General features: G+C 38.4%; 1 protein-coding gene across 2 annotated transcripts; it reads left to right on the top strand.

Annotated features, from left to right (window-relative positions):
• LOC141643359 (transcription-associated protein 1-like) lies at nt 1-25,315 on the top strand. 2 transcript variants are annotated; one of them, XM_074452492.1, is made up of 24 exons: nt 1-368; nt 862-3,701; nt 4,323-5,291; nt 5,425-5,760; nt 6,124-6,382; nt 6,764-6,986; nt 7,081-7,456; nt 8,410-8,559; nt 8,674-8,895; nt 9,018-9,239; nt 9,369-10,016; nt 13,237-13,497; nt 13,592-13,939; nt 14,063-14,472; nt 14,590-15,019; nt 15,999-17,294; nt 17,508-17,768; nt 17,845-18,135; nt 18,240-18,668; nt 20,548-20,979; nt 22,392-22,670; nt 23,080-23,631; nt 24,116-24,322; nt 24,865-25,315. In XM_074452492.1, the coding sequence occupies exons 1-24, from the start codon at nt 311-313 to the stop codon at nt 24,982-24,984; spliced, it is 11,619 nt and encodes a 3,872-aa protein (XP_074308593.1). In that variant the 5' UTR covers nt 1-310; the 3' UTR covers nt 24,985-25,315. The 2 variants fall into 2 exon arrangements, with proteins under 2 accessions (XP_074308593.1, XP_074308594.1); XM_074452493.1 differs by lacking the exon at nt 1-368 and having other exon boundaries at nt 1,065-1,152; nt 1,248-3,701.

The following is a 25,315-nucleotide window of genomic DNA, read 5'->3' as shown; positions in this document are numbered from 1 at the left end:
TCCTTCTCCATCTTCCTAAAACCACACTCATCTTCTAACTCACAACTTGACAATTCCTAATTTTTGTTCAATTTCATCCGACAAATTCACTATCATACTTGTAATTCCTCCATTTAATCCCAAACTTAATCAACATTTTCAGTATATAATACTAATATAATACTATGATGATTAACTTCACCCCTACCACACTTCCCTTTGCATGGTTTACAACATTGCACTTCTTCTTTACACTTTAAAACCCTAATTTAATCAATTCCGAGTTTTTTCGGGGAATTTTTAGGGTTTTGTCGATAATTTCTTCGCTACAATGAGTCCTATTCAGAATTTTGAGCAGCATTCTACGCACCTCATCGAACCTGACATCCGTATATTTCTCTCTATTTCTATTGCTCTGCATTTTGTTAATTTTTTTAATGTTTTTGTTGATTATTATGGTGTTGCGTCGGTATCGATACGAAGCTTAGTAGTAGTTTGTTTCGGTTATGTTTGTGTTTCTTTGATGAAAAGTTGCTTGTTTAGCTCATTGTAGTGTGGAAGCCATTGTAGAATTTGTGTTAGTTCTTAAGGTGGCGGCATTTATATTTGTATTTGAACTTTCGAACTAGCGATTAGTTGATATCTCTATTACTTGTAGAATCGAATACGGTTGTTGTTAGTGATGAAGACTGCTGTGTTTTATGGACATTCTACATATTGTCCTTGATTTAGATAGCTAATTGGCGCGTTAGTGTTAGGGTTTCCATGGGGCGTCTATGCCGAGTAGATTAACATTTTTGGAGAAACATGGTTTGATCCCTATGATATTTGGATCACCAACTCCTTTTGATTTTTTTTTTTTGTGCTTGTGGGTGATCACAGCAATACAAACAAGGCTACAATTGGCAATGGAGGTGAGGGATAGTCTAGAGATAGCACATACAGCAGACTACCTGAATTTCTTGAAGTATTATTTTAAGGCATTCTCGGTGATTCTTCTTCAGATTACAAAGCCACAGTTCACTGATAACCATGAGCACAAGCTCCGGAACATTGTGATTGAAATATTAAACCGTTTGCCTCATAGTGAAGTGTTACGGCCTTTTGTTCAGGACCTTTTGAAGGTTGCGATGCAAGTGCTCACCACTGATAATGAAGAAAACGGGTTGATAGGTATTCGTATTATTTTTGACTTGCTTAGAAATTTCCGTCCTACTTTTGAGACTGAAGTACAACCGTTTCTGGATTTTGTATGTAAAATATACCAGCACTTCAGATTGACAGTGAGCCATTTTTTCAAGAATCCGGCAACTATGGCACCAGTTCCACCTGTTGGGACACCTGGAGGAGTTGATGATATTAAGCAAATGGACACGCCTGATCAACTCACTCCTTCATCTAGTGGTAGTGGGATTAGTGGTGCTATGACTGTTTATCATGGATCTGGACAGCTTAATCCTAGTACAAGATCTTTCAAAATTGTTACAGAGAGTCCACTAGTAGTTATGTTTTTGTTTCAATTGTTTAGCAGGCTTGTGCAGACAAACATACCTAATTTGTTACCGCTCATGGTGTCAGCTATATCTGTTCCTGGTCCTGGTCCTGATGAAGTGCCCCCACATTTAAAGACACATTTCGTTGACTTAAAGGGTGCACAAGTTAAAACTGTTTCTTTTTTGACCTACCTATTGAAGAGTTTTGCTGATTATATTAGACCTCATGAAGAGAGCATTTGTAGAAGCATTGTTAACCTGCTAGTTACCTGTTCAGACTCGGTTTCCACAAGGAAGGAATTGCTTGTAGCACTTAAGCACATTCTTGGGACAGATTTCAAGAGGGGTTTGTTTCCCTTGATCGACACGTTATTGGAAGAGAGAGTTCTTGTTGGAACTGGTAGGGCATGTTATGAGACGCTGAGACCACTGGCTTACAGTTTACTGGCCGAGATTGTTCATCATGTTCGAGCAGATCTTTCTTTGTCACAACTGTCGCGAATCATTTACTTGTTCTCCAGCAACATGCACGATGCCTCATTATCACTGAGTATTCACACTACATGTGCTCGGCTTATGCTAAATCTTGTAGAGCCAATTTATGAAAAAGGGATTGACCAGACTTCTATGGATGAAGCACGGATATTGCTGGTTCGAATACTTGATTCTTTTGTTGGCAAGTTTAGTACCTTTAAGCGCACAATTCCGCAGCTTCTGGAGGAGGGTGAGGAAGGAAAAGATAGGGCCTCATTGAAGTCAAAACTAGAACTTCCAGTTCAGGCTGTTCTGAATATGCATTTGCCAACTGAGCATTCCAAGGAAATCAGTGATTGTCGACACCTGGTGAAGACCTTGATCATGGGAATGAAGACTATATTTTGGACCATCACTCATGTTCATACTCCACATTCACAGGCTACACATGGGGCACATCAACAGATGCTAGTTTCACCTTCATCTGGTTTGCCTACGTTTAAAGGCTTGAGGGAAGATGAGGTGTGCAAAGCATGTGGTGTTCTGAAGAGTGGTGTGCATTGCTTGGTTATTTTTAAAGATACGGATGATGAGAAGGATATGCTTGGACATTTCTCACACACTTTGGCTATTTTGGAGCCTCGTGATCTGATGGATATGTTCTCACTTTGCATGCCAGAGCTTTTTGAGTGCATGATTTCCAACAATCAATTGGTTCTCATATTTTCCACTCTCCTACAAGCGGCAAAGGTTTTTCGTCCATGTGCAGACGTGTTGATTAATTTCTTGGTGAGCAGTAAGCTTGATGTTCTGAAACACCTGGATTTGCCACCGGCTAAGTTAGTTTTGCACCTCTGTAATTTACTTTTCGCTGCTGTTACAAAGTTTCCTTCCGATTCAGAACGTATACTTCTGCCTCATGTGCCTGTAATCATTGAAGCGTGCATGAAAAACATCACTGAAGTGGAAAAGCCTATTGGTTATCTGCAACTTCTTAAGACAATGTTCCATGCACTTGGGGGTGGGAAATTTGAACTTATACTGCGGGAGCTAATTCCTACTCTTCAACCTTGTCTTAATATGTTACTTGCTATGCTTGAGGGACCAGCTGGAGAGGATATGAGAGAACTTCTGTTGGAGTTATGCTTGACGTTGCCTGCACGTTTAAGTTCTTTGTTGCCTTACCTTCCCCGTCTTATGAAGCCTCTGGTGCTATGTTTGAAAGCAAGTGATGAGCTAATCAGCTTGGGGTTGAGGACCCTCGAATTTTGGATCGATAGTCTGAATCCTGATTTTCTTGAACCAAGTATGGCAAATGTCATGTCTGAAGTTATCCTGGCTTTGTGGTCTCATTTGAAACCTGCACCCTACCCTTGGGGTGGGAAATCATTACAACTACTTGGCAAGCTAGGTGGACGCAACAGGCGCTTTCTGAAGGAACCATTGGCACTAGAATGCAAAGAAAATCCCGAGCATGGAATTCGTGTGATTCTTACGTTTGAGCCAGGAACCCCATTCTTGGTTCCTCTAGATCGTTGTATAAACCTTGCTATAGCCACTGTTATGCAGAAAAATGGGCCTGTAGAATTTTTCTATAGAAAACAGGCTTTGAAGTTTCTTCATGTGTCGCTATCTGCACAGCTGAACTTGCCAGGAAACGTTTCTGACAAAACCTCTACGACTGGCAACCTGTCGACATTATTAACTTCAATTGGTGATTTATCTTGGCGAAGATGTGAGACTTCAGATGTCAAGGTTAGTTTCTTTTAATGCTTATAACTAATTATCAAGGTTAGGTTTCTCGTAATCCTGGCCTAATCTTGGTTGTTGGCTATAAATGCACCTGTGCAAATTGATAGCAATGCAGTGTCACATTCCTTCTTTAATACCATGATCTAGATTCTACGGTAGTAAAGTTTCTGTGGTCTATTCTCCATATTTCTTCTGTAACGAATTGTCCTCCTAAGACGGAATAGAGTAGAACATTTGTCATTTCCACGTTTTGTTGTATGTAATTGTTCAGTTCGTATGCATCTCTTCATTGCCAGTATTCTTATGTTTCTGCGTTTTACTCAAAAAGTCAAGGAACTGTAGTCGTTTAGGGAAGTTGATGCCTTAATTTAGTACCTGATGGTAGGAATCAAGCAAAGCATAGTGCTTGGTTCTTGACTCTGAAAAGTGAGATTAATGTTTAAACTCGTCAACCTTATTTCATAGAATCACCTCAGCATCATAGTTTGCTGTTTAGGCCACTTCGTGTGAATTCCTGGGGTTGGAGGTGACAGTGGGGGGATACGGCATATCCCATAGCATTACCATGTTTTTTTGTGCATGTGTGTGAATTAAGAAGGTAGTAATGGTTACTTGTTACTCCAGGCTGATTTGGGTGTAAAAACAAAGACTCAGCTTTTGGCTGAGAAGTCTGTTTTCAAGAGTCTATTGATGATCGTCATCTCATCCAGTGCGGAAGCGGATCTACTTGACCCAGAGGATGATTTCATAGTCAACGTCTGCCGCCATTTTGCTCTGATATTTCACGTTGATCATTCTTCTACTCACGCTCCTACAACATCTACAAATGTTGGTTCTAAGCCAAGAACAAGTCCAGGCTCTAATCTTAAAGAGCTGGATCCTTTGATATTCTTAGATGCTTTGGTAGATGTTTTAGCAGATGAAAACAGGCTCCACGCCAAGGCTGCTTTGAGCGCATTAAACATATTGGCTGAGACCCTTCTATTCCTTGCTCGGTATAAGCATAATGATGTGTTAATGTCAAGAGGAGGTCCTGCAACACCTATGATTGTTTCCAGCCCATCAATGAATCCTGTTTTCTCTCCGCCTCCTAGTGTCCGTGTTCCTGTATTTGAGCAGCTTTTGCCTCGGCTCCTGCACTTATGCTATGGAGTCACATGGCAAGCTCAGATGGGAGGTGTTGCCGGACTTGGTGCCTTGGTCGGGAAGGTCACTGTTGAAACTCTCTGCCATTTTCAAGTGAAAATTGCCCGAGGCTTGACATATGTCCTGAAAAGGCTTCCAGTATATGCTAACAAGGAGCTGGAAGAAACAACGCAGGTATTGATGCAGGTCCTTCGCGTGGTCAATAATGTCGATGAGGCAAACAGTGAATCTCGGAGGCAAAGTTTCCAAGGTGTCGTTGAATATCTTGCAAGCGAGCTTTTTAATGCAAATGCATCAATTAGTGTGAGGAAGACAGTACAATCATGTTTAGCCTTGCTTGCAAGTCGGACAGGTTGCGAGGTAACTGAGCTGCTTGAGCCTTTGTATCAATCTCTGCTTCAGCCCCTTATCATCCGCCCACTTCGATCAAAGACAGTTGATCAACAGGTAAATGGTTCATGTGAATTGTTGTTTAATATTTATTTTTCTATGAAAGACAGGTAAAGTGTTCATGTGTCCTGAGCTGCTACATTCTATTGGTGATTTTGGTTTATTACGTGTTGGTTCTGCTTACATGTAGGTTGGAACTGTCACTGCATTAAATTTCTGTCTAGCCTTGAGGCCACCACTTCTGAAGTTGACTCAAGAATTAGTTAATTTTCTGCAAGAGGCGTTGCATATTGCAGAAGCGGATGAGACAGTATGGGCTGTGAAGTTTTTGACTTCCAAAGTGGCTACATCCTTAAATAAACTTCGCACTGCTTGCATTGAGCTACTTTGCTCGGCCATGGCATGGGCAGATTTCAAAACGGCAAATCATGCTGAGCTGCGGTCAAAGATTATATCCATGTTCTTCAAGTCGTTAACATGTCGCACACCAGAAATTGTCGCTGTCGCCAAGGAAGGACTAAGACAGGTCTTTTGATTTGTCCATTCTTAATTTTTATCTTCACACATATATATTTCTTAAGAATGGAGAACTTGCAAGCATAGTTTACTATGCGTGAAGTATTCATATGGTCTCACAATATACAACTATACATTAGGTACGACTTTTTTGAAAGCGTAATACGAAAATAGTTGGTGAAGAAGAAAAGGATTGACAACAAAAGTTAAATGGTGACAATAAATATCGTAGGAGGTAGTATTAGTGTTAACTGCTGTGTTTGTGATATGTCTGATCTAGTCGATGTTATTTTTTAACATTTTCGTGATATTAATATAATTATCTGTGTTTGTTAGTCTTAAATCCTCTTTGACAATTGACTTCCACCCTTAGGTTATTCAACAGCAAAGGATGCCTAAAGAACTTCTGCAGACTAGTCTCAGACCCATATTAGTCAACTTGGCATACACTAGAAATCTAAGTATGCCTCTTCTACAAGGTCTTGCTCGCTTGCTTGAGCTTCTATCCACGTGGTTCAACGTAACCCTAGGTGGGAAATTGTTGGAGCACCTGAAGAAATGGCTGGAGCCCGAGAAACTTGCACAAAGCCAGAAAGCATGGAAAGCTGGTGAAGAACCAAAAATTGCTGCAGGTTAATGAAATTTCTCATTCAATGCCATGTTCTTCGACATTTCACTTTGGCTGCATGTCGTGTGTGTGACACTCCGAACTTCCAACACGACTCGACACTTGGAGACTTTATTTTAGACCCATAACATGAAACTTTTGTCACAAAGTAGCCGTGTCGGACACCCAAGAATGTGCTGTGCCTGTCACTCGACGACATGCCATGTCTTACGCTTGTAGCCGAGTCGGAGTAACAAAATCAATGTGATTGCGTTTTGCTTATCTTGGGAAGAAAATCCCGAAAGGACTGGTATCTTGAATGGTAAATTCAGAGTGTTCTTTGTAACAACACCACACACATAATCTTTGTGATGATGTTTTGAACTTGCTGTTCTGCTTGTTGCAGCCATTATCGAGTTGTTTCATCTTCTCCCCAGCGCTGCTGGAAAGTTTCTGGATGAACTTGTGAGTTTAACTATTGACTTGGAAGGAGCACTTGTACCAGGACAATTTTACAGTGAGATTAACAGCCCATACCGTCTGCCTCTTACCAAATTTTTGAATCGGTATTCTACTGCAGCTGTTGATTACTTTCTTGCTCGATTATGTGAGCCTAAGTATTTCAGACGGTATGTTTAAAATGCTGAGTATACTTGCTGATTTGCAGCTGATTACTTATTCAGTTATTTGTTGATGAGCACTTTTTCTGGTATGTTTTTGCAGGTTTATGTACATAATTAAGTCTGATGCTGGTCAGCCCTTACGGGAGGAACTTGCAAAGTCCCCTCAGAAAATAATTGCAAGTGCCTTTCCTGAATATGTTTTTAAATCAGAGCCATTGGCCACTGTATCTACTGCTCAGTCTCGAGAGGAAGGCCTCGCTGCTTCCCTTCCTGAAGGCTCTTGTGTGCCGTCAACTAGTAGTGGAGTTATGTCAGATGCTTATTTTCAGGGTTTGGCACTTGTGAAAACTCTTGTCAAATTGATTCCTACCTGGCTGCAGAACAATCGCGACATGTTTGACACCTTGCTACTTGTCTGGAAGTCACCAGCACGAATTGCTCGCCTTCACAATGAACAAGAACTAAACCTAGTTCAGGTAGGTGCTGATGGATTGACAATTTGATATGCTTGATGCAATTTTCACGATTTTAACAGTTAACACCCAAGCTTTTCATCCACATCAAAAGAATATTCCCTCTTAGGAAATGGTATTCTTTGTCTATGGTTTTTTTTGGGTCATGTAATTATAATCTCTCCTTTTGTTGGAGGTGGTTACCCTAATGGACAAGTGAAGAGTTTGATTATAGTATTATACTCCATGTCACCCATTTGTTTGTTTGCTTTCGAATATGTTTGTATGCAAACTAAAAGTACTTCATCCATATTGAAACTTCCTACTTTCCTTTTTTAGTTGACCATCTTAAAAGTGCATACATTGAAATGTTTCTTTTTTGTTTATTTTATATTTTGGGAACTTTGATGTGAATTAAATGTAGTATCTACAACGTAGATGGACGGAAAAGTGATATTCCCTTTATTCATGAATAATCTTCCTACTTTTCGCTTTGAGTAGTCGATGAATACTCTTCCTACTTTGACACTCTACTTTTTTGTTTATTATTTATTAGGGGTCATTATAGGTTTTAGTTGCATAGTTTTTAGCTCCACATATTTCAGCAACATTATCGTCATCCACAAACTCTTGTTATACTTTGGGCAAGTCAATCTAAGTAGATCATTATTTGACATAGGAAGTATGTAAACAAATGGGTGAGGAGAGAGAGGGAGGGAGGGCCTAACTCTGATGTTTGGCAGTTCTATGATCATTCTTATATTTTACAAGGAACAAATTGAAAGAAAGAATCAAGGGACAAGAGAATATTGCTTGTGGCTGAAACATGGGCATTCCTAAGTCTGATGTTTTGACATTTTATTATGATCATTCCCATAGTTTATAGGGAGCAAATAGAAACAAAGACAAGGGACATGAGCTACTGTTTTCTGCTTTATGTTACATCTGATAAATATATGTGGTATACATTTTTGTAGGTCAAGGAAAGCAAATGGCTTGTAAAGTGCTTCCTGAATTACTTGCGGCATGATAAGAATGAAGTGAACGTGCTCTTTGACATTCTTTCCATCTTTTTATGCCACACTCGCATTGATTTTACTTTCCTCAAAGAGTTTTATATCATTGAGGTGGGCAAACTATGATCTTTTTTAACTTTATTTATTAATCCTCTTATCTTTTTGCTTTTTATATTGTGATTTCTCATGTTTGTTTCTACTCAAACATCCAAAATTTCTATGCAGGTGGCAGAGGGGTATCCACCTAATCTGAAGAAAACGCTCCTTGCACATTTTCTCGATATTTTTCAGTCAAAGCAACTGAGTCATGATCACTTGGTGGTGATTTTGCAAATGCTTGTTCTTCCAACGTTGGCTCATGCCTTTCAAAGTAGTCAAAGTTGGGAGGTTGTTGATCCTAGCATAATTAAAATGATTGTTGACAAACTGCTTGATCCTCCAGAAGAGGTGGTTGCGACCTTGAACTGTTGGATATTAATTTTTTTTTGTTGTGCTTTAAGAGATTTGATATCATAAGATGCTAATAGCTGATTTTTTGTAGCAACATTTTCATTTTGTATTTTACGCAGGTCTCTGCTGAGTATGATGAACCATTGAGGATAGAACTTTTGCAACTGGCCACACTGCTTTTGAAGTATCTTCAGAGTGATCTTGTACATCATAGAAAAGAGCTCATTAAATTTGGCTGGAATCATCTGAAACGTGAAGATAGTGCGAGTAAGCAGTGGGCATTTGTCAACGTTTGTCATTTCTTGGAAGCTTATCAGTCCCCTGAGAAAATTATACTGCAGGTGCTTTTAAATTATTTCCATTTTTTGCCACTTGTTACGAGGTCATTGGTTTAAAAAGATGAAGTACAATGACCAGTCTCTCTATTTGGTTATAGTGATTTTTATGTCATGCTTGTCGCTTGGAACCAGGTGTTTGTTGCTCTTTTGAGAACTTGCCAAGCTGAACATAAAATGTTGGTGAAGCAAGCACTTGACATATTGGTGCCGGCATTACCAAAGAGATTACCTCCTGGAGATAATCGTATGCCAATTTGGATACGCTATACAAAGAAGATTCTTGTTGAAGAAGGCCACTCAATTCCAAATCTGATTCACATTTTTCAGCTCATTGTTCGTCATTCAGAGCTTTTTTATGCCTGCAGAGCTCAATTTGTGCCTCAAATGGTAAACTCTCTCAATCGACTAGGCTTGCCTCTCACTACAACTGCAGAAAATCGGCGTCTAGCAATTGAACTTGCCGGTTTGGTTGTTGGCTGGGAAAGACAGAGGCAAACTGAAATGAAAGGCGTAACTGGTACTGATATGACCTCAAATACTGATGTGTTAAGTTCTAGTGGGGCTAATATTGATACTAGACATTCAGAGTCATCAACAGTTGTCGAGGATCCAAATAAGCGTGTAAAGATGGAACCTGGAATGCAATCTTTTCCTGTTACATCTCCACCAGGTTCCGCATCTATACCTAACATTGAAACCCTTGGGTCTTCTACTCAGGCGGAGGAAGAGTTTAAGCCAAATGCTGCAATGGAAGAAATGATTATTAGTTTTTTTATAAGGGTAAAATCTCTTCTCGACTTTTAGCCATCTCTTTAAGTTGCCACTAATATATAATAGGGCTGAGCAGAAAAACCGATTATCCAAGCCGATCCGAATCTGATCCGAATTTTTGGATATCCAATCCGAAAGTTAAGTTTGGCTTGGATATCCGATCCGAAATCTTTGGTTTTGGTTTGGATATGGATATTAGAATTAAAACATTTGGATATCTGATCTGATCCGAAAATATAGTTTTCTAGTTTAATTTCGAGAAAATACAATTTTATTTGATACAACAACTTAATTAATGTTTAAAATACTAGAGAAATATGTAAGTCGTACTTAAATTTTATGTCGAGAACATTGGATTAAGAATGCTAAAGAAAATCATCATATAAGACGATGAATATAATCGTGTTTCAAACTTAATTTTAGAGCAAGTTCAAAAGTATAGATATCTGATGGATATCCGCATCCGATCCAATTATTTTGGATACCCGAACATTGGATATCCGAACATTTGGTTTGGATATCGGATATCTAACTTTAGGATTTCTAATATGGATATTCGATCCGAACTAGCACTTTGGATCGGATATCCGATCCGTGCTCTGCCCTAATATATATATATATATATATATATGTAAGATGGTCGTTTAAAATGCTAGCAGCCTAGCACGCTACCAAGTTTTAGTTACTACCCCCCTTACTCTTTGATTCGCAGCAATTGGAATTTGATATCGACTTTTATGCTGACTGCTACCTAATTAATAAATGTGCATTTTTTTTAGGGGGGGGGGGGGGGGCTCTATTAGTGTTAAATACCAAGAAAGTACTATGAATGCCTTGTACCTGGTTCTACCTAAGTGCAGAGTGTGTAGTATGTACTCGCTCCGTTTGGTTGAAATCACTGCAATTGCGTATGACACCATTTCTAAGATACTGGAAAATACGAAGGGTAAAAATGACGAGGTCTCTTATTTTTAGATAATAGTATACAAAGACGTTAAATATTATAGCTTGGTAAGCGGTATAAGAGCGATAATTTGATAGTTTTCACACCAAATAAGATTGATATTTAACTGAAACTAATTATATAAATTATTACTTAATTATTAAAAATAATATTATTATACAATTACCTTTACCAAAAGAATAACCTCAAGTAATGACTTAATTATAAAATAAAATTAGAGTATTTGCAAAATGAGATAGTCAACTTGTAGAGTACCTTTGTAGCAAAAAAAAAAAAAAAACCAGGAAAATAGAATTATGAAAAAAATTGTGGAGAATATTTTTCTCTTATCATTCTCATTATTAATGCAATCCCACATGTATAGTAAATAAAAATATCTCATTAATGTGTTTACAAATTAAAAATTAGTAATAGTATTTATGGTATATAAATAATATACTTTTATGATATAGTGTGAGGAGTGAGGACCAATACAAAACATTTCACTTAAGCGGGAAAAATTGAGAGACCTCTTATTCTTTTAGTAGAAGGGGATGTGTTAAGTTACTTTCTAAATTAATCATTATTGCATTATGAAAAAATTAGCTACTTATAGTCTATAGTTTAATACTAATTTTATTTTATTATAATGAAAAAAATCATAATTTTGAATTTAATTAAAAGATTAGAGTATAGTTATTATAACGGATAATTCACGTGGTATCCTTAAAGTTTGTCACTTTGCACAAAATACCCAAATTTTTGATCCGGAAGACTTAAAGAGGCCAAAACTCGTGTTTACGAAATCAGAAAGTGAAATTTTTTGTTTTCAAATCGATTATATTTCCGAGAACTATGATTTAATAAAAAATTTTGACGAGCTTGGAACTCGTGACCAAGAGATATGATCACTCAAAGTTTGTTCGCTCGGAAAAACTTTGACGCACAATAACTCCTAGCAACGGATCCAAATGCGACAATTTTTTTTTTCCAAATTGTAGTTCTCGGAAAGATAAGCAATTTGGAAAAAAAAACGTCACTTTCTGAACTCGTAAACACGAGTTATGACCTCTTTAAGTTTTTCGGATCAAAAATTTGGGTATTTCGTGCAAAAGTGGCAAACTTCAAGGGTACCGCGTGAATTATCCGTTATTATAATCAAATTATATTTTAAGGAAAATATAGTAGTTTATTAAAAGAAAGTCTTAATTGTTTCCTTATTACGGCAAATACATTTTGGAGGGAAAACTAAGAGAATTTTTATTCTCTTAGTAGTAAGGGGGATAAGACCGTTGGTTGTGATGTGCATTTTTTTTGTAAATGTCGCGTTGGTTGTGATGTGCATTTTTTTTTTTTGTAAATGTCACCTGTAATCAAACCAAGTTTCCCAGCAGCAAAGCCCCTACTTGGTATACTAATGGCTGTTGTGATTCTAGTATGCCATATGGTGTATCGAATGTTTTTTAGTGAAAGATCAATTCATAATAATAGGTCTAGAAAAGATATCAAAAGTAACAAAATACAAACTTATAGAAACTGAACAAAATATATCTTTTGGAAAACAAAGATCATTATTAGAATATGACGCCTTGCATAGTCTTTGTATGTGTTGTTTATTCATACACTCTTCTGCTATGGGGTCTACAGACCATCATGCATCAGACATTGTTTTGAGAAAGATTCATATTGCATACGATAACCCAACATCCATTGTACCACCATACGAAGAGTCTTAGGAGCAATAATCTTATGTATATTTCTTGAACCTTCCGTATGGAGAAAAGAAACCAACCAACAAATGGGAAAAAAACTCCTACAAAGAAGAGGCAAGAGTTATTTTAACCATAAACCTACTACGAATATTTAAATATAAAATAAAGAATAAGCGATAATCACAACGTTTGGTAGATGATACCTATTATTTGGTGATTTTGGGAGCAAGGTTTTCTTTCTTGGAGTCGAAGAGGGGAGCTTGCTTGTATCTTAGGGATTAGTAGCAGGTGCAGGTTGGAATAGCCTTAATATAAAACTGGTCTTACTCGGTTTTGACAAATTGTTACTTGATCTTAATCAATATGGTTAACAACTTAACATTGGCTGATTCGCACTATTCAGATAATGGTCCCTTTTTCCCTTTCATTCATGTAACTATTTGGAAATGATAGTTTTAATCTACCAATCACTTAGGATCATGAGTGGCACTCTAGATATGTCTAGAGTTGTTACCATCTATTTATTTTGTAGTTGTATTTTCATTTTATCACTGAGCTTTACTTGCTTGATCAGGTGGCTTTGGTGATAGAGCCCAAAGACAAGGAAGCAAGGTTTATGTATAAACAGGCTCTGGATCTACTCTCACAAGCTTTGGATGTGTGGCCACATGCTAATGTGAAGTTCAATTATCTTGAAAAGCTGCTCAGTAGTATTCAGCCCTCTCAATCGAAAGATCCATTCACTGCTCTTGCTCAGGGTTTGGATGTTATGAACAATGTTTTAGAGAAGCAGGCGCATTTGTTTATTAAGAATAATATCAGCCAGATTTCTCAAGTATGAAATAGGTTCACTCTATTACAGAATACAGACTCATTGTCATATTGCTCTTCTTGTGTTATTAATATATTTTTGTTGTATACTTTTGCAGATCCTGGAACCATGTTTCAAGTATAAAATGTTGGATGCTGGAAAATCACTGTGCTCACTTATGAAGATTGTATTTCTTACGTTTCCTCTGGATTCTACTGTTACTCCCGGGGAAGTGAAGATTTTATATCAAAAAATTCAAGATTTAATAGAAAAGCAAATTGCTGCAGTCACTGCTCCGCAGACATCTGGTGATGATACCTCTACCAACTCAATTAGCTTTGTGCTTTTAGTGCTTAAAACTCAGATGGAGGTTCAGAAAAACCTCATTGATCCATCTATGTTGGTCCGGATCCTTCAACGCCTAGCACGTGATATGAGCTCCCTTTGTGGTACTCAATCGAGACTGGTACTTTTCGACTCGATTTATGTGCCAGTTACGTGTTTGCTTTCGCATTATGAATTGATGAATGTAATTGAAATATTGAATAGTTCAATACTCGCATATTAGTTAGCCTGTTATTCCACGCAGGGTCAAAGACCTGATCCAGATTCTGTAACCTCGTCCCGTCATGGCGCTGATGCAGGAGCGGTCATCTCTAATTTGAAGTTGGTCCTGAAACTCATTGGTGAACGAGTCATGCTTGTGCCCGAGCACAAAAGATCTATGACACAAATCCTGAATGTGCTGCTTTCGGAGAAGTTCACTGATGCTGGTGTTCTTCTTTGTATTTTAGATGTGATAAAAGGGTGGGTTGAGAATGACTACAGTAAACCCATTGCAGCTGGCACGCCAACTACTTTCCTTAATGCAAAAGAAGTTGTTTTCTTCCTTCATAAGCTCTCACAAGTTGACAAACATCACTTTTCACCTACTATACAAGAGGAATGGGACAAGAAGTACCTAGATCTTCTGTATGGAGTATGTGCTGACTCTAATAGGTATTTATTTAAATTTTCCCTAAAAATTAGGTACTCTGTCTATATTTAAGACTTATATGTGGGTGGGCCAGTATAATATCTAATTTTCTTTCATCTGATTAATTCATCATCATGCAGGTATCCTCTACCCTTACGTCAAGAAGTATTCCAGAGAGTGGAAAGGCAGTTCATGCTTGGTCTGAGGGCAAAGGATCCTGAAGCTAGAAATAAGTTTTTTTCGCTTTATCACGAATCTCTGGCAAAGACATTATTTGCTCGGCTGCATTACATCATTCAGATTCAGGATTGGGAGGCTCTGAGTGATGTTTTTTGGCTTAAACAAGGTCTTGATCTTCTTCTTGCTATTCTTGTTGAAGATCAGTCTATCACACTTGCTCCTAACTCCGCAAGATTGCCACCTCTTGTCTCTTCAAGTTATCCTCCTGATGTCCCTGCTATGAACTACCAGGCTACTGATGTCCCTGAACCTCCAGATGCTGTTCCACTGACATTTGAAGGGCTTGTTCATAAGCATGCTAACTTCCTGAGTAAGATGAACAGATTAAAGGTGATTCTCCCTTTCTCTTTGATGTACTTCACTTTTCTTTTAATTCCTCCCTCAATGAAAATTCCGAGGACCTTCTTCATTAACTTCCGGAGAGGTATCGGATATTAGTTATGAACATACGGTTTAGCATTGTTCTAAATTTTGTTTTTATTTTTGATGGCCTATTTAATAAAAAATGATAAGGGTCGAATTGCTGCCTTAGAACAAAGTCAGAGGTCTACTGCATGTCAGCTTCTCACCTATATTTTGTTCCCTCATTCTCCCTAGTCTGCTTTACATCCTCACACTCAAGGACTCTGGCGTTATGACCATTGCTCTTTCGCACCACTTAAGTTTGTCCACAATCTATATTATTTCTTCTCATCAGTTGTTTTATGTCACTTTCTCTCCTCAATTGTTTCCCTCCTGTCTCCTCGCCCTGTCATCACCCGTTCTTTTATGAGTGATTCATTAGGCCTAAGCTGATCATGACCTCTGATGCCCTATGCTACTCGCACTTACTAACACACGGCGATGCAACATGTTGCTGAGAAATAAGATCAATGTGTGGTTTAGGCTTAGGCAAAAACTTTATCATTTACGTTATTTGGGGCTACATTTTAGCTATCCATATATGATATTAATGGTGTAATTGCTTGACACCTGTATTCTTGATTTGTTTGCCACACATGTGCTATATGTCCTATTGGTCTTGCTTTTCTATTGCATGTTCTCACTTTTTGAGGTAACCTGCTGACTTCGAGTTTCACAATGTTTTGCCCAAAAAAAAAAAAAAAAAATTGTCGCAATTATATTTATATTGAAAATTATAGTCATAATAGTATGGGTTTATAATTTCAAAGTTGCACTTGTATATTTCGAGAGAGACGGGACTTGGGAGTCCAAGGTAGTCTTTCATCTTATTGAGAACAACATATAATAAGAAACAACGAGAGAAGTAAACAAGAAAGTGGACTAAAAATTGTTTCTTTTCTTTTAGGTGTCTGATCTTCTCGTGCCATTGAGAGAGCTGGCTCATACAGATGCGAATGTTGCATATCATTTGTGGGTATTGGTATTTCCCATAGTCTGGGTGAGCTTAAATAAAGAGGAGCAGGTTGCACTGGCTAAGCCAATGATTGCTCTCTTATCAAAAGATTGTCACAAGAAACAACAAACACAACGTCCTAATGTTGTACAAGCCCTTCTGGAAGGGCTTCAATTAAGCCACCCTCAACCTCGAATGCCCAGTGAACTTATCAAATATATTGGAAAGACATATAATGCTTGGCATATTGCATTAGCTTTGCTTGAAAATCATGTTATGCTGTTCATGAATGATACTAAATGTGCTGAATGTCTAGCGGAGCTTTACCGTTTGCTCAATGAAGAGGACATGAGGTGTGGGTTATGGAAAAAACGATCTGTTACAGCAGAAACAAGGGCGGGTCTTTCACTTGTGCAGCATGGTTATTGGCAGCGGGCCCAAAGCTTGTTTTACCAGGCCATGGTTAAGGCAACACAGGGCACATACAACAACACTGTGCCAAAGGCTGAGATGTGCCTCTGGGAGGAGCAGTGGCTGTGCTGTGCTAGTCAACTTAGTCAGTGGGATGCTCTGGCAGATTTTGGCAAGTCCATAGAAAATTACGACATTTTACTTGATTGCGTGTGGAAAGTCCCTGATTGGGCTTATTTGAAAGATGTAATCCCTAAAGCCCAAGTAGAAGAAACTCCAAAACTCAAAGTAATTCATGCTTACTTTGCACTACATGAAAAAAATGTCAGTGGTGTGGGAGATGCTGAAAATATTGTTGGGAAAGGTGTGGACCATGTCTTAGAGCAGTGGTGGCAGTTGCCTGAAATGTCAGTGCATGCTAGGATACCGCTTCTACAGCAGTTTCAGCAGCTGGTTGAAATTCAGGAATCTGCTAGAGTTTTAGTGGATATTGCAAATGGAAATAAACATGCTGCGAATTCTGGTTCTGGTGGACATGAAGGAGTTTATGCAGACCTGAAGGACATTCTGGAGACTTGGAGATTGAGGACCCCAAATGAGTGGGATAACATGAATGTCTGGTACGATTTGCTGCAGTGGAGAAATGAAATCTATAACGCTGTCATAGAGGCTTTCAAGGAATTTGGTTCAACCAACGCTCAGCTTCACCACCTTGGTTACCGTGACAAAGCTTGGAATGTCAATAGGTTGGCTCATATTACTCGCAAACAAGGCCTGCATGATGTTTGTGTCACTATACTGGAAAAGATGTATGGCCACTCCACTATGGAAGTACAGGTATGTTAATACATATTTAGCTCGTTGGACCTAGGAGTGATATCCTCTCCTTTTTAAATCTCTCTTCGCTGCATTGACGGTCTTTCTGAGTGCTCTAAATCTTAAATCTCTATTTAGTCAATCTGAATGCTTCACAGTCATTGCCGTGTTCTAAGTTGTCAGAAATGAGACAGTACAGACAACTTATTGCTTATTTGCCTTTTATATGTGTAGGAAGCCTTCGTGAAAATTAGAGAACAAGCAAAAGCTTATCTGGAAATGAAAGGAGAGCTCACTAGGGGACTCAATTTAATCAATAGTACTAATCTTGAATATTTTCCAGTCAAGCACAAAGCTGAAATTTTTCGCCTGAAAGGTGACTTTTTGTTGAAGCTAAATGACTGTGAAGCAGCTAATCGAGAATATTCCAATGCCATCAGTCTTTTCAAAAACCTGCCCAAAGGATGGATTAGTTGGGGAAGTTATTGTGACTTTGTATGTATTATTATTTTGACACATGATGTCTGTATTTTGCATGTGGATGCCTGTCTAATTTCCTACTGTTTTTCAGGCATATAAAGAAACGCATAATGAAATTTGGTTGGAATTCGCAGTCAGTTGTTTTCTCCAAGGTATCAACTTTGGTATTCCAAACTCACGAAGTTATCTAGCTCGTGTTCTTTACCTCCTTAGTTTTGACACCTCGAATGAACCTGCCGGGAGGTCTTTTGACAAATTTTTGGACCAAATACCACATTGGGTGTGGCTTTCCTGGATTCCTCAATTGTTGCTTTCATTGCAACGAACTGAAGCCCCTCACTGCAAGCTTGTTCTACTAAAAATTGCTACTGTATATCCACAGGCAAGTTTTATTTTTTGGAATTGAATTGAACGCTCTCCCTTGCGCAAAATAAAAATAAATATAAAAAGTGTGATGTTCCAAGGTTTATTGCCTCTGAATTGCAGGCTTTGTACTATTGGCTCCGAACATATCTACTTGAACGTCGTGATGCGGCCAACAAATCTGAAACAGGTAGAGTAGCCATGGCTCAGCAGAGAACGCATCAGCACCTTTCTGGTGGCCCTGCCTCGCTCAGTACAGTATCATCTGAGAATCAAGTTCATCAGATGTCTCAACCTGGTAGTGGAGGTACTGCTCATGATGGTGGAAGTAGCCAAGAAACAGAGCGCTCTGTTGGTGGAGAAGTTGGCCCAGCATCCAGCGGAGAGCCCTTTTTGCACCAGGGTTCAACCATCAATGGTAGTAGTCAAAATGCATCGGGACGTACTGGTGCATTGAGCTTGATGGCTTCTGCTGCCAGTGCTTTTGATGCCGCGAAGGATATAATGGAGGCCCTTAGAAGCAAACATACTAATCTTGCTAGTGAACTTGAGGTAGGATTTATTTTTCTTTAGTGGTTGCGTTGTTTTCCATATTGATACTCCTTCCTATTACTTGGAATTGCCGCATTTGCTTTTGACACGGATTCAAGAGAGCAAGTAAGGGGTAGAGAATCGGTGAGGGTGAATGATAAATGATTAATTAGGGAACTTCACAAGGGTCGGATGTACGCAACCTTACCCTTGTATTAGCAACAGAAAGAGGTTGTTTCCAAATGACTCCAGATGAAAATATTCATCGAGAAATGCATTAAAGGATCGCTACTTTACAAGAGAAAGAAGCTCAACCACTTTAGTGAGGCATGTTGATTTATTCCATCATGATCCAAAATCAGAGAGTAATGTCTCTTTGGCTCCATTGGAGATATGGAAATATTTTTCGGCCATGTAGGATCGTGGTTTGACTAGGCTACACTGCAACAGGACTTAAAGTCGTCATTTCGCATGCGACTGTGTGTCTAAGTCGCTATTGGCAATGACGACTCTGCACCGGCAAAGAAAAGAACTATATATCTTGTCAAGTTCAAATAAAGCATCACACTAGACTTGGTGTAGTGGTAAACCATATGTAAAGCATACCCTCACGTCTCTGGTTGGAAACCCATTAACAACACTAAACTCTGGCAATTTTGGCTAAGTTTAAACAAAAATTCATGCCTACAACGAGGTTCGAACTCTTGACCTTCGTTGTGTTACATCATATTTTAACCATTTGAACATAGACATTCTGTTGCCACTATCAAGACCTCAATAATAGATATGACGATGTTATTTTTTTTAACTAAGTCATGATTCGCTAGGGGTTACATGAATGTGATAACCCTGATTTACACATTCGAATTTTAACAAGTGCCATGAAAGAATATGGTCGAATCGATTCATGATTCGCCAAGGGTCTGATGATAAACTTCAAAACTTGGTTTACATATTCAATGTTACACCGTCTTAGCTATTAGTTTATGTTTTCTTTATATGCTTGTTTTGTGTGGTTGAGCATGAATTGGACTCCTTAGCCTGTTTGCATATGCTTACATAACAAAATAAATAATAATTCTAAAAGCAAACATAACCTATTTGCAGAGATAGTATGTCTTGCTTTTAATTCAAACTTAACAGGAGTAGCCGGTGCTTGCGTAATTTGCTTGATGTCTGTTTCTCACATACAAATATGTCATCTTATTTGTATTGTGCTGTGTGTGAAGACCAATATCTTATTACCAAGCTTAACATTGTACCATCTTCATTTTCTATTACATGCCTTGGGAAATTTGCGCATAGATCAATGATGTTTATGCTACTCTCATTTTGTTTTCTTAATGCTTGTTATCTTGACTTCTTTTTATTGCGCAAGAGTTTGTATACCCTATTATGAATGAAAAATATGGAGGTTAAGAAAATATGCCTTTGAAAAATATATCTTTAACCATCTCTAAAACATCTTTATAAATGGTTTAAGACAGAGGGAAGTACAACATAATGGTGCTTGTTGCACACTTGCATCTATAAACAAAGCTAGTGCATGTTCTTTCCTTACCCCTATGAGATTGTCTTAGGTGACAAGCTTTGGTCAAAGCTAGAAACCTTTGACTACCTTTTCTCCTATAATGAAATGAATTTTAAAAGTTTGATAACTACTAAAATTTATCATAAAAATCTTGAATTATGCGCATGGAATATTTAAATGACGTGTGTGTGAAATGCAGTTGCTTGCTTGCTTGCTTGTCAAACAATTATTTATGACCGTAAATAGTTTTCAAGGATGATCTTAGATTCTTAGTAGGACAGAGGGTGTACCTTTTAGTTGTGCATTTGTGCTCCTATCTTTTTATCTTCCGATTTGTTAGTACTTGTTAAAGTTTCTCTATTATTGCAGATTCTGCTGACTGAGATTGGATCAAGATTTGTCACACTGCCAGAGGAGAGACTTCTTGCAGTTGTTAATGCTCTTCTTCATCGATGCTACAAGTATCCCACTGCCACCACAGCCGAAGTTCCTCAGTCTCTTAAGAAAGAGCTTTCTGGTGTTTGCAGGGCATGTTTCTCAGTAGATGCTATAAATAAACATGTTGAATTTGTGAGAGAGTACAAGCAAGATTTTGAACGAGATCTTGATCCAGACAGCACTGGCACCTTTCCGGCAACACTATCTGAACTCACCGAGAGACTGAAGCACTGGAAAAATGTTTTGCAGAGTAATGTTGAGGATAGATTTCCTGCTGTGTTGAAGCTGGAAGAGGAAAGTAAGGTGCTACATGATTTCCATGTTGTTGATGTCGAGGTTCCAGGACAGTACTTCACTGATCAGGTAAGATAATGCTCATTGATATTGATTGAAGAAGCATACCAATAGTTGCGTTGCACTTGGCAGGACTCATTTTTAGATATGTGGACTTCCGTCCTAAATGAAGATACGGGTGCGGGGACATGTCTTCAAAACATAAACTTACTTATTGGCAGGTTTAGTGTATTTTTATAGTGAAAAAAATGAAGTGTAATGTTTTTGAAATAAGGCTTACAAATATAGAGCCTCATTAAATATTGCACAAAATGGTAGTCCAATCCAAATGCAGTTTTTTAAAACCCACACCCAATCCATTGTTGTAAACCCAAATAATAACTGTTACAGAACCATGTCCTGTCCAAATCCTACTCGATCTAAAATTCATGATTTTTAGGCTCTGCATTAGACTTTTGAAATTTCATTTTCGTCATGCAAAATAATTTTCCATTTACAATGGTTTCTGCTCGGGTTTTGATGAGATTGGATTGTGTTTGAGGATTTTAGAGCCTTAGAGGTATGGTTTAGGATCGAGGTTGGATTTGAATTGGTGAGAAATTGGATGTCTTTCGGATTATGCTAACCCGATCCAAACATGTCCATTGGCATCTCTAAATGATACTCCCTTGGTCTCTTGAGAAGCTTCTCATTTCCCTTTTAAGGCTGTCTCTAAATAAGGTTAACATTTTTGGACATTGTTTTAGAGAAATGATACGGGTGAACGATGGAGTTTGATTCTTAAATGTCTTATTCATATATCTCTTTTTATTCTACTCTTTCAATTTTTCGTTTTTATTTTGTACTTCTATTTTTAAAATTTGGTTTACTTATTATTTTATTTTCACAATTATTTAATACACTACTATGCTTTTTCTAACTCTGTTTACTTAAATATCTGTATATTATGGGGACTTATTGGATGCCATGGACGGTTTTAGATGATGAGTCATATCAGTCGACCCCAAATCATTTTGGGACCAAGGCTCTGATGTTGTTGTTGTTGTAAAAACATTAAATTTACAAGAAATGCCTTTTAAGTTTTGCGCACCTGCATACCCTTCCCTACTGTCTTACAAGATTTCTCGTCTACTTGTCTTTTTCTTCCAAATTGGACCTCTTTGCATACCCCTATATTTATGTCGTTAATTCTTTGTCCCAAGGGTGTGCGAACTTTATTTTGAGACACGAAGAATACATGCACAGTATACTGTGCTACTTTTATCATGTGGTCCTTACTTTGTTTCTCTTCAAAGTGAAGGTCGGGTATGGATTCCATTCTCATATTCTTAAATGCTGTGTCGGAATCGACCTTAGAAGTGAAACGTCAAAGAACATATGCCCGTTGTCCTTTTGTTTGTTCTACGAAATTTGTCCCAGCTTAAGAGAGGCACATTTGTTTTACTTTTCTAGTTCTATTATAATGTTGGTTGTGCTTTTAGGAAATTGCTCCTGATCATACGGTAAAATTGGACCGAGTTGGCCCTGATATTTCAATTGTGCGAAGGCATGGTAATAGTTTCCGCCGGCTAACTTTGATTGGCTCTGACGGTTCACAACGACATTTTATTGTCCAAACTTCCCTAACTCCAAATGCAAGGAGTGATGAACGGATGCTTCAGTTGTTCCGGGTGATGAATCGCATGTTTGATAAGCACAAGGAGTCTAGGAGACGTCATATATACATTCATACCCCTATTATCATTCCTGTTTGGTCTCAGGTATTTTTCCTATTGATCTTTTTTTATATAGCACAGCTAATGTGACTTCCTATGATGAGATATATATCACTGCAGAACCTACTAATGGCCCAGAACTCCAGATCTTGTGTAAGAGGTTATCTTTTTTTTCCCAAGGGAACAAAACTATGTTGTTTCCCTTAAAAGGGCCAACTTATATCATCATTTCAGATGAGTAAGTCAATGACTTTCAGCCCGCGTTGTAAGAGTAGGGCATAAATGTCCCAAACCAACCATAAAGTCGGCTACTTTAGCGGCCTCGTGAATGCAATGTGAAATTTCTACTTTTTGAAAAATGGAAAGTTCTATTCTAATGTTTGTTTGAATGGTTGCTAAATAAACACAGCTTCTGTTCTTCATTCTGAATTCAATATTGTTTGCCTTGAATTAGGTTCGGATGGTAGAAGATGATGTGATGTATAGCACATTGCTGGAGGTTTATGAAAACCATTGTGCAAGAAACGACCGTGAAGCTGATCTTCCCATAACTCTGTTCAAGGAACAGTTAAACCCTGCTATGCCTGGTCAAATCTTGCCAGAAGCTATTCTTGATCTTCGTCTCCATGCGTACAATGAAGTAATAAGAAGTCGTGTGCCTGATAACATATTATCCCAGTTCATCTACAAGACACTTTTAAATGGCAACCATATGTGGGCTTTTAAAAAGCAATTTGCAACGCAGTTAGCTCTCTCTTGCTTCATTTCATACATGTTGCAAATTGGGGGAAGGTCGCCCAACAAAATTCTTTTTGCTAAGAACACTGGAAAGATATTTCAAACAGATTTCCACCCTGCATATGATGCTAATGGAATGGTTGAATTTAATGAGCCCGTGCCCTTCCGTCTTACTAGGAATATGCAGTCATTCTTTTCCCATTTTGGAGTAGAGGGACTCATTGTCTCTGCCATGTGTTCTGCAGCACAAGCTGTTGTTTCACCTAAGGTGAGATCTCTTTTGTTTTGTAGTTTTTAGTTCTGACGTCTTCAAAGCAACATAGATTCTCCAATACTCAATCGGTTACCCTATCAACAACAAAGCCTTGCCCTAAAATGATTTTCCCAATGGCTCAGCTGGTTGAACTTCCTTTTGATTCATTTAATGTAGTCCTTGACGTTATATCATTATGGGTCATTTGGAAACCTCTTTGGCATCTTTAAAACAGGTGTGTGCACCCGATCTGCCTTACCCGTGAATCCGTGATGCCCTTTATGTACTAGGGTAAGGTGGTTGTGCTTCATCTCTCCCTTCTGTGATGATTATGACCAATATGAGTGTGTGGATTACAGTGATTGGTAGTTCTAAGATTAGCTGGATGACTAATGGGTAAAAATTATCTACATGATACATATTTACAAGTATCAAATTTAAAGTGCAACTATATACAACTTTTTTCTTTTTTTACTCAGTATCTACGTTTAATGTACAGCAAAACCAACATCTATGGCACCACTTGGCCATGTTTTTCCGTGATGAGTTGATGTCTTGGTCATGGAGAAGACCTCCCGGAATGCCATTAGCTCCCGTACCTGGAGGATGTCTCAGCCCAGCTGATTTCAAATACAGGGTGACGGCCAACGTTGAGCTTGTTATCGAACGAATCAACGGAATAGCCCCACAGAGCTTGTCTGAGGAGGTAATGCTCTATTCTCTATTTCTCTTGCTTTTATCCCCCCTTTTTGGGGGTAAAAGCTTAAATGAGACAATCTTACATGTGAGACAAACCCATTTTTCCGTATTTATATGCGGGATACACAAGTCTGTGGGTTAGTCTCACATGCGAGTATCTCCCTGTCGCATGCATGTTTTGTTTGGCGGGTGTAGAAATTTATTTTACCGAATTTAGCTGATTGACTCCTGATATCCAGTATTTTACATGTTGGGGTATCTGACTATCTATTGAAATTGCAAAACTAGATTCCAACACTCTTTAAGATTATTTCCCAGAGTTAATCTAGTGAGAGTTCTGGAAGATGCTTTGGAGTGTCAATTGTGTGTCAGTCCCCTTTACAATTTACTATGTATCTAAATGCAAGATTGTTGGGCAACCCAACAAAAAATGGATTCGTCATTCGGTGGTGTTGGGAGATGTCAGCTCTTTTCAGAAACATGATGGTTAAGTAGAGTACATTCCCCTGTCACTTAATTGTTAATCTCCCTTCTCAACTTTGATTGCAGGATGAGAACGCAATGGATCTGCCACAGTCTGTGCAGAGGGGGATGGCAGAGCTTGTTGAAGCCGCCTTGAGCCCCCGTAATTTGTGTATGATGGACCCAACTTGGCATCCATGGTTCTGATTCTTAGGGCTCAGTTGTACAGTTCGTGTCAAAGTTCCATGTATTGCCTTCTAGACTGTAGACATCCTTGTATATGTGCAGTGCAGCAGTTGTAGTAGCGGTGGAATTAGGTAATCTGTGTAATCTAACTGTTGAACCACATTTGTTGATGATGATGACAAGTCCTTAATCTTTTCTTAAGTACCGGATCCATAAACTCAACACTAACAAAGGCCATTTACAACACCATGCTCAGTTTACCGAGAATGTGTGGTTAAGTATACGGAAAGTTGGAACTGCTTAATCATTAATGATAAAATTACGGTTATGAATGGTGCTTACTAGTTTGTCA

The sequence above is a fragment of the Silene latifolia genome, chromosome 2 (assembly GCF_048544455.1).
Source record: "Silene latifolia isolate original U9 population chromosome 2, ASM4854445v1, whole genome shotgun sequence".
Taxonomy (NCBI): Eukaryota; Viridiplantae; Streptophyta; class Magnoliopsida; order Caryophyllales; family Caryophyllaceae; genus Silene; species Silene latifolia.
This window is presented reverse-complemented; position numbering and strand designations above follow the sequence as displayed.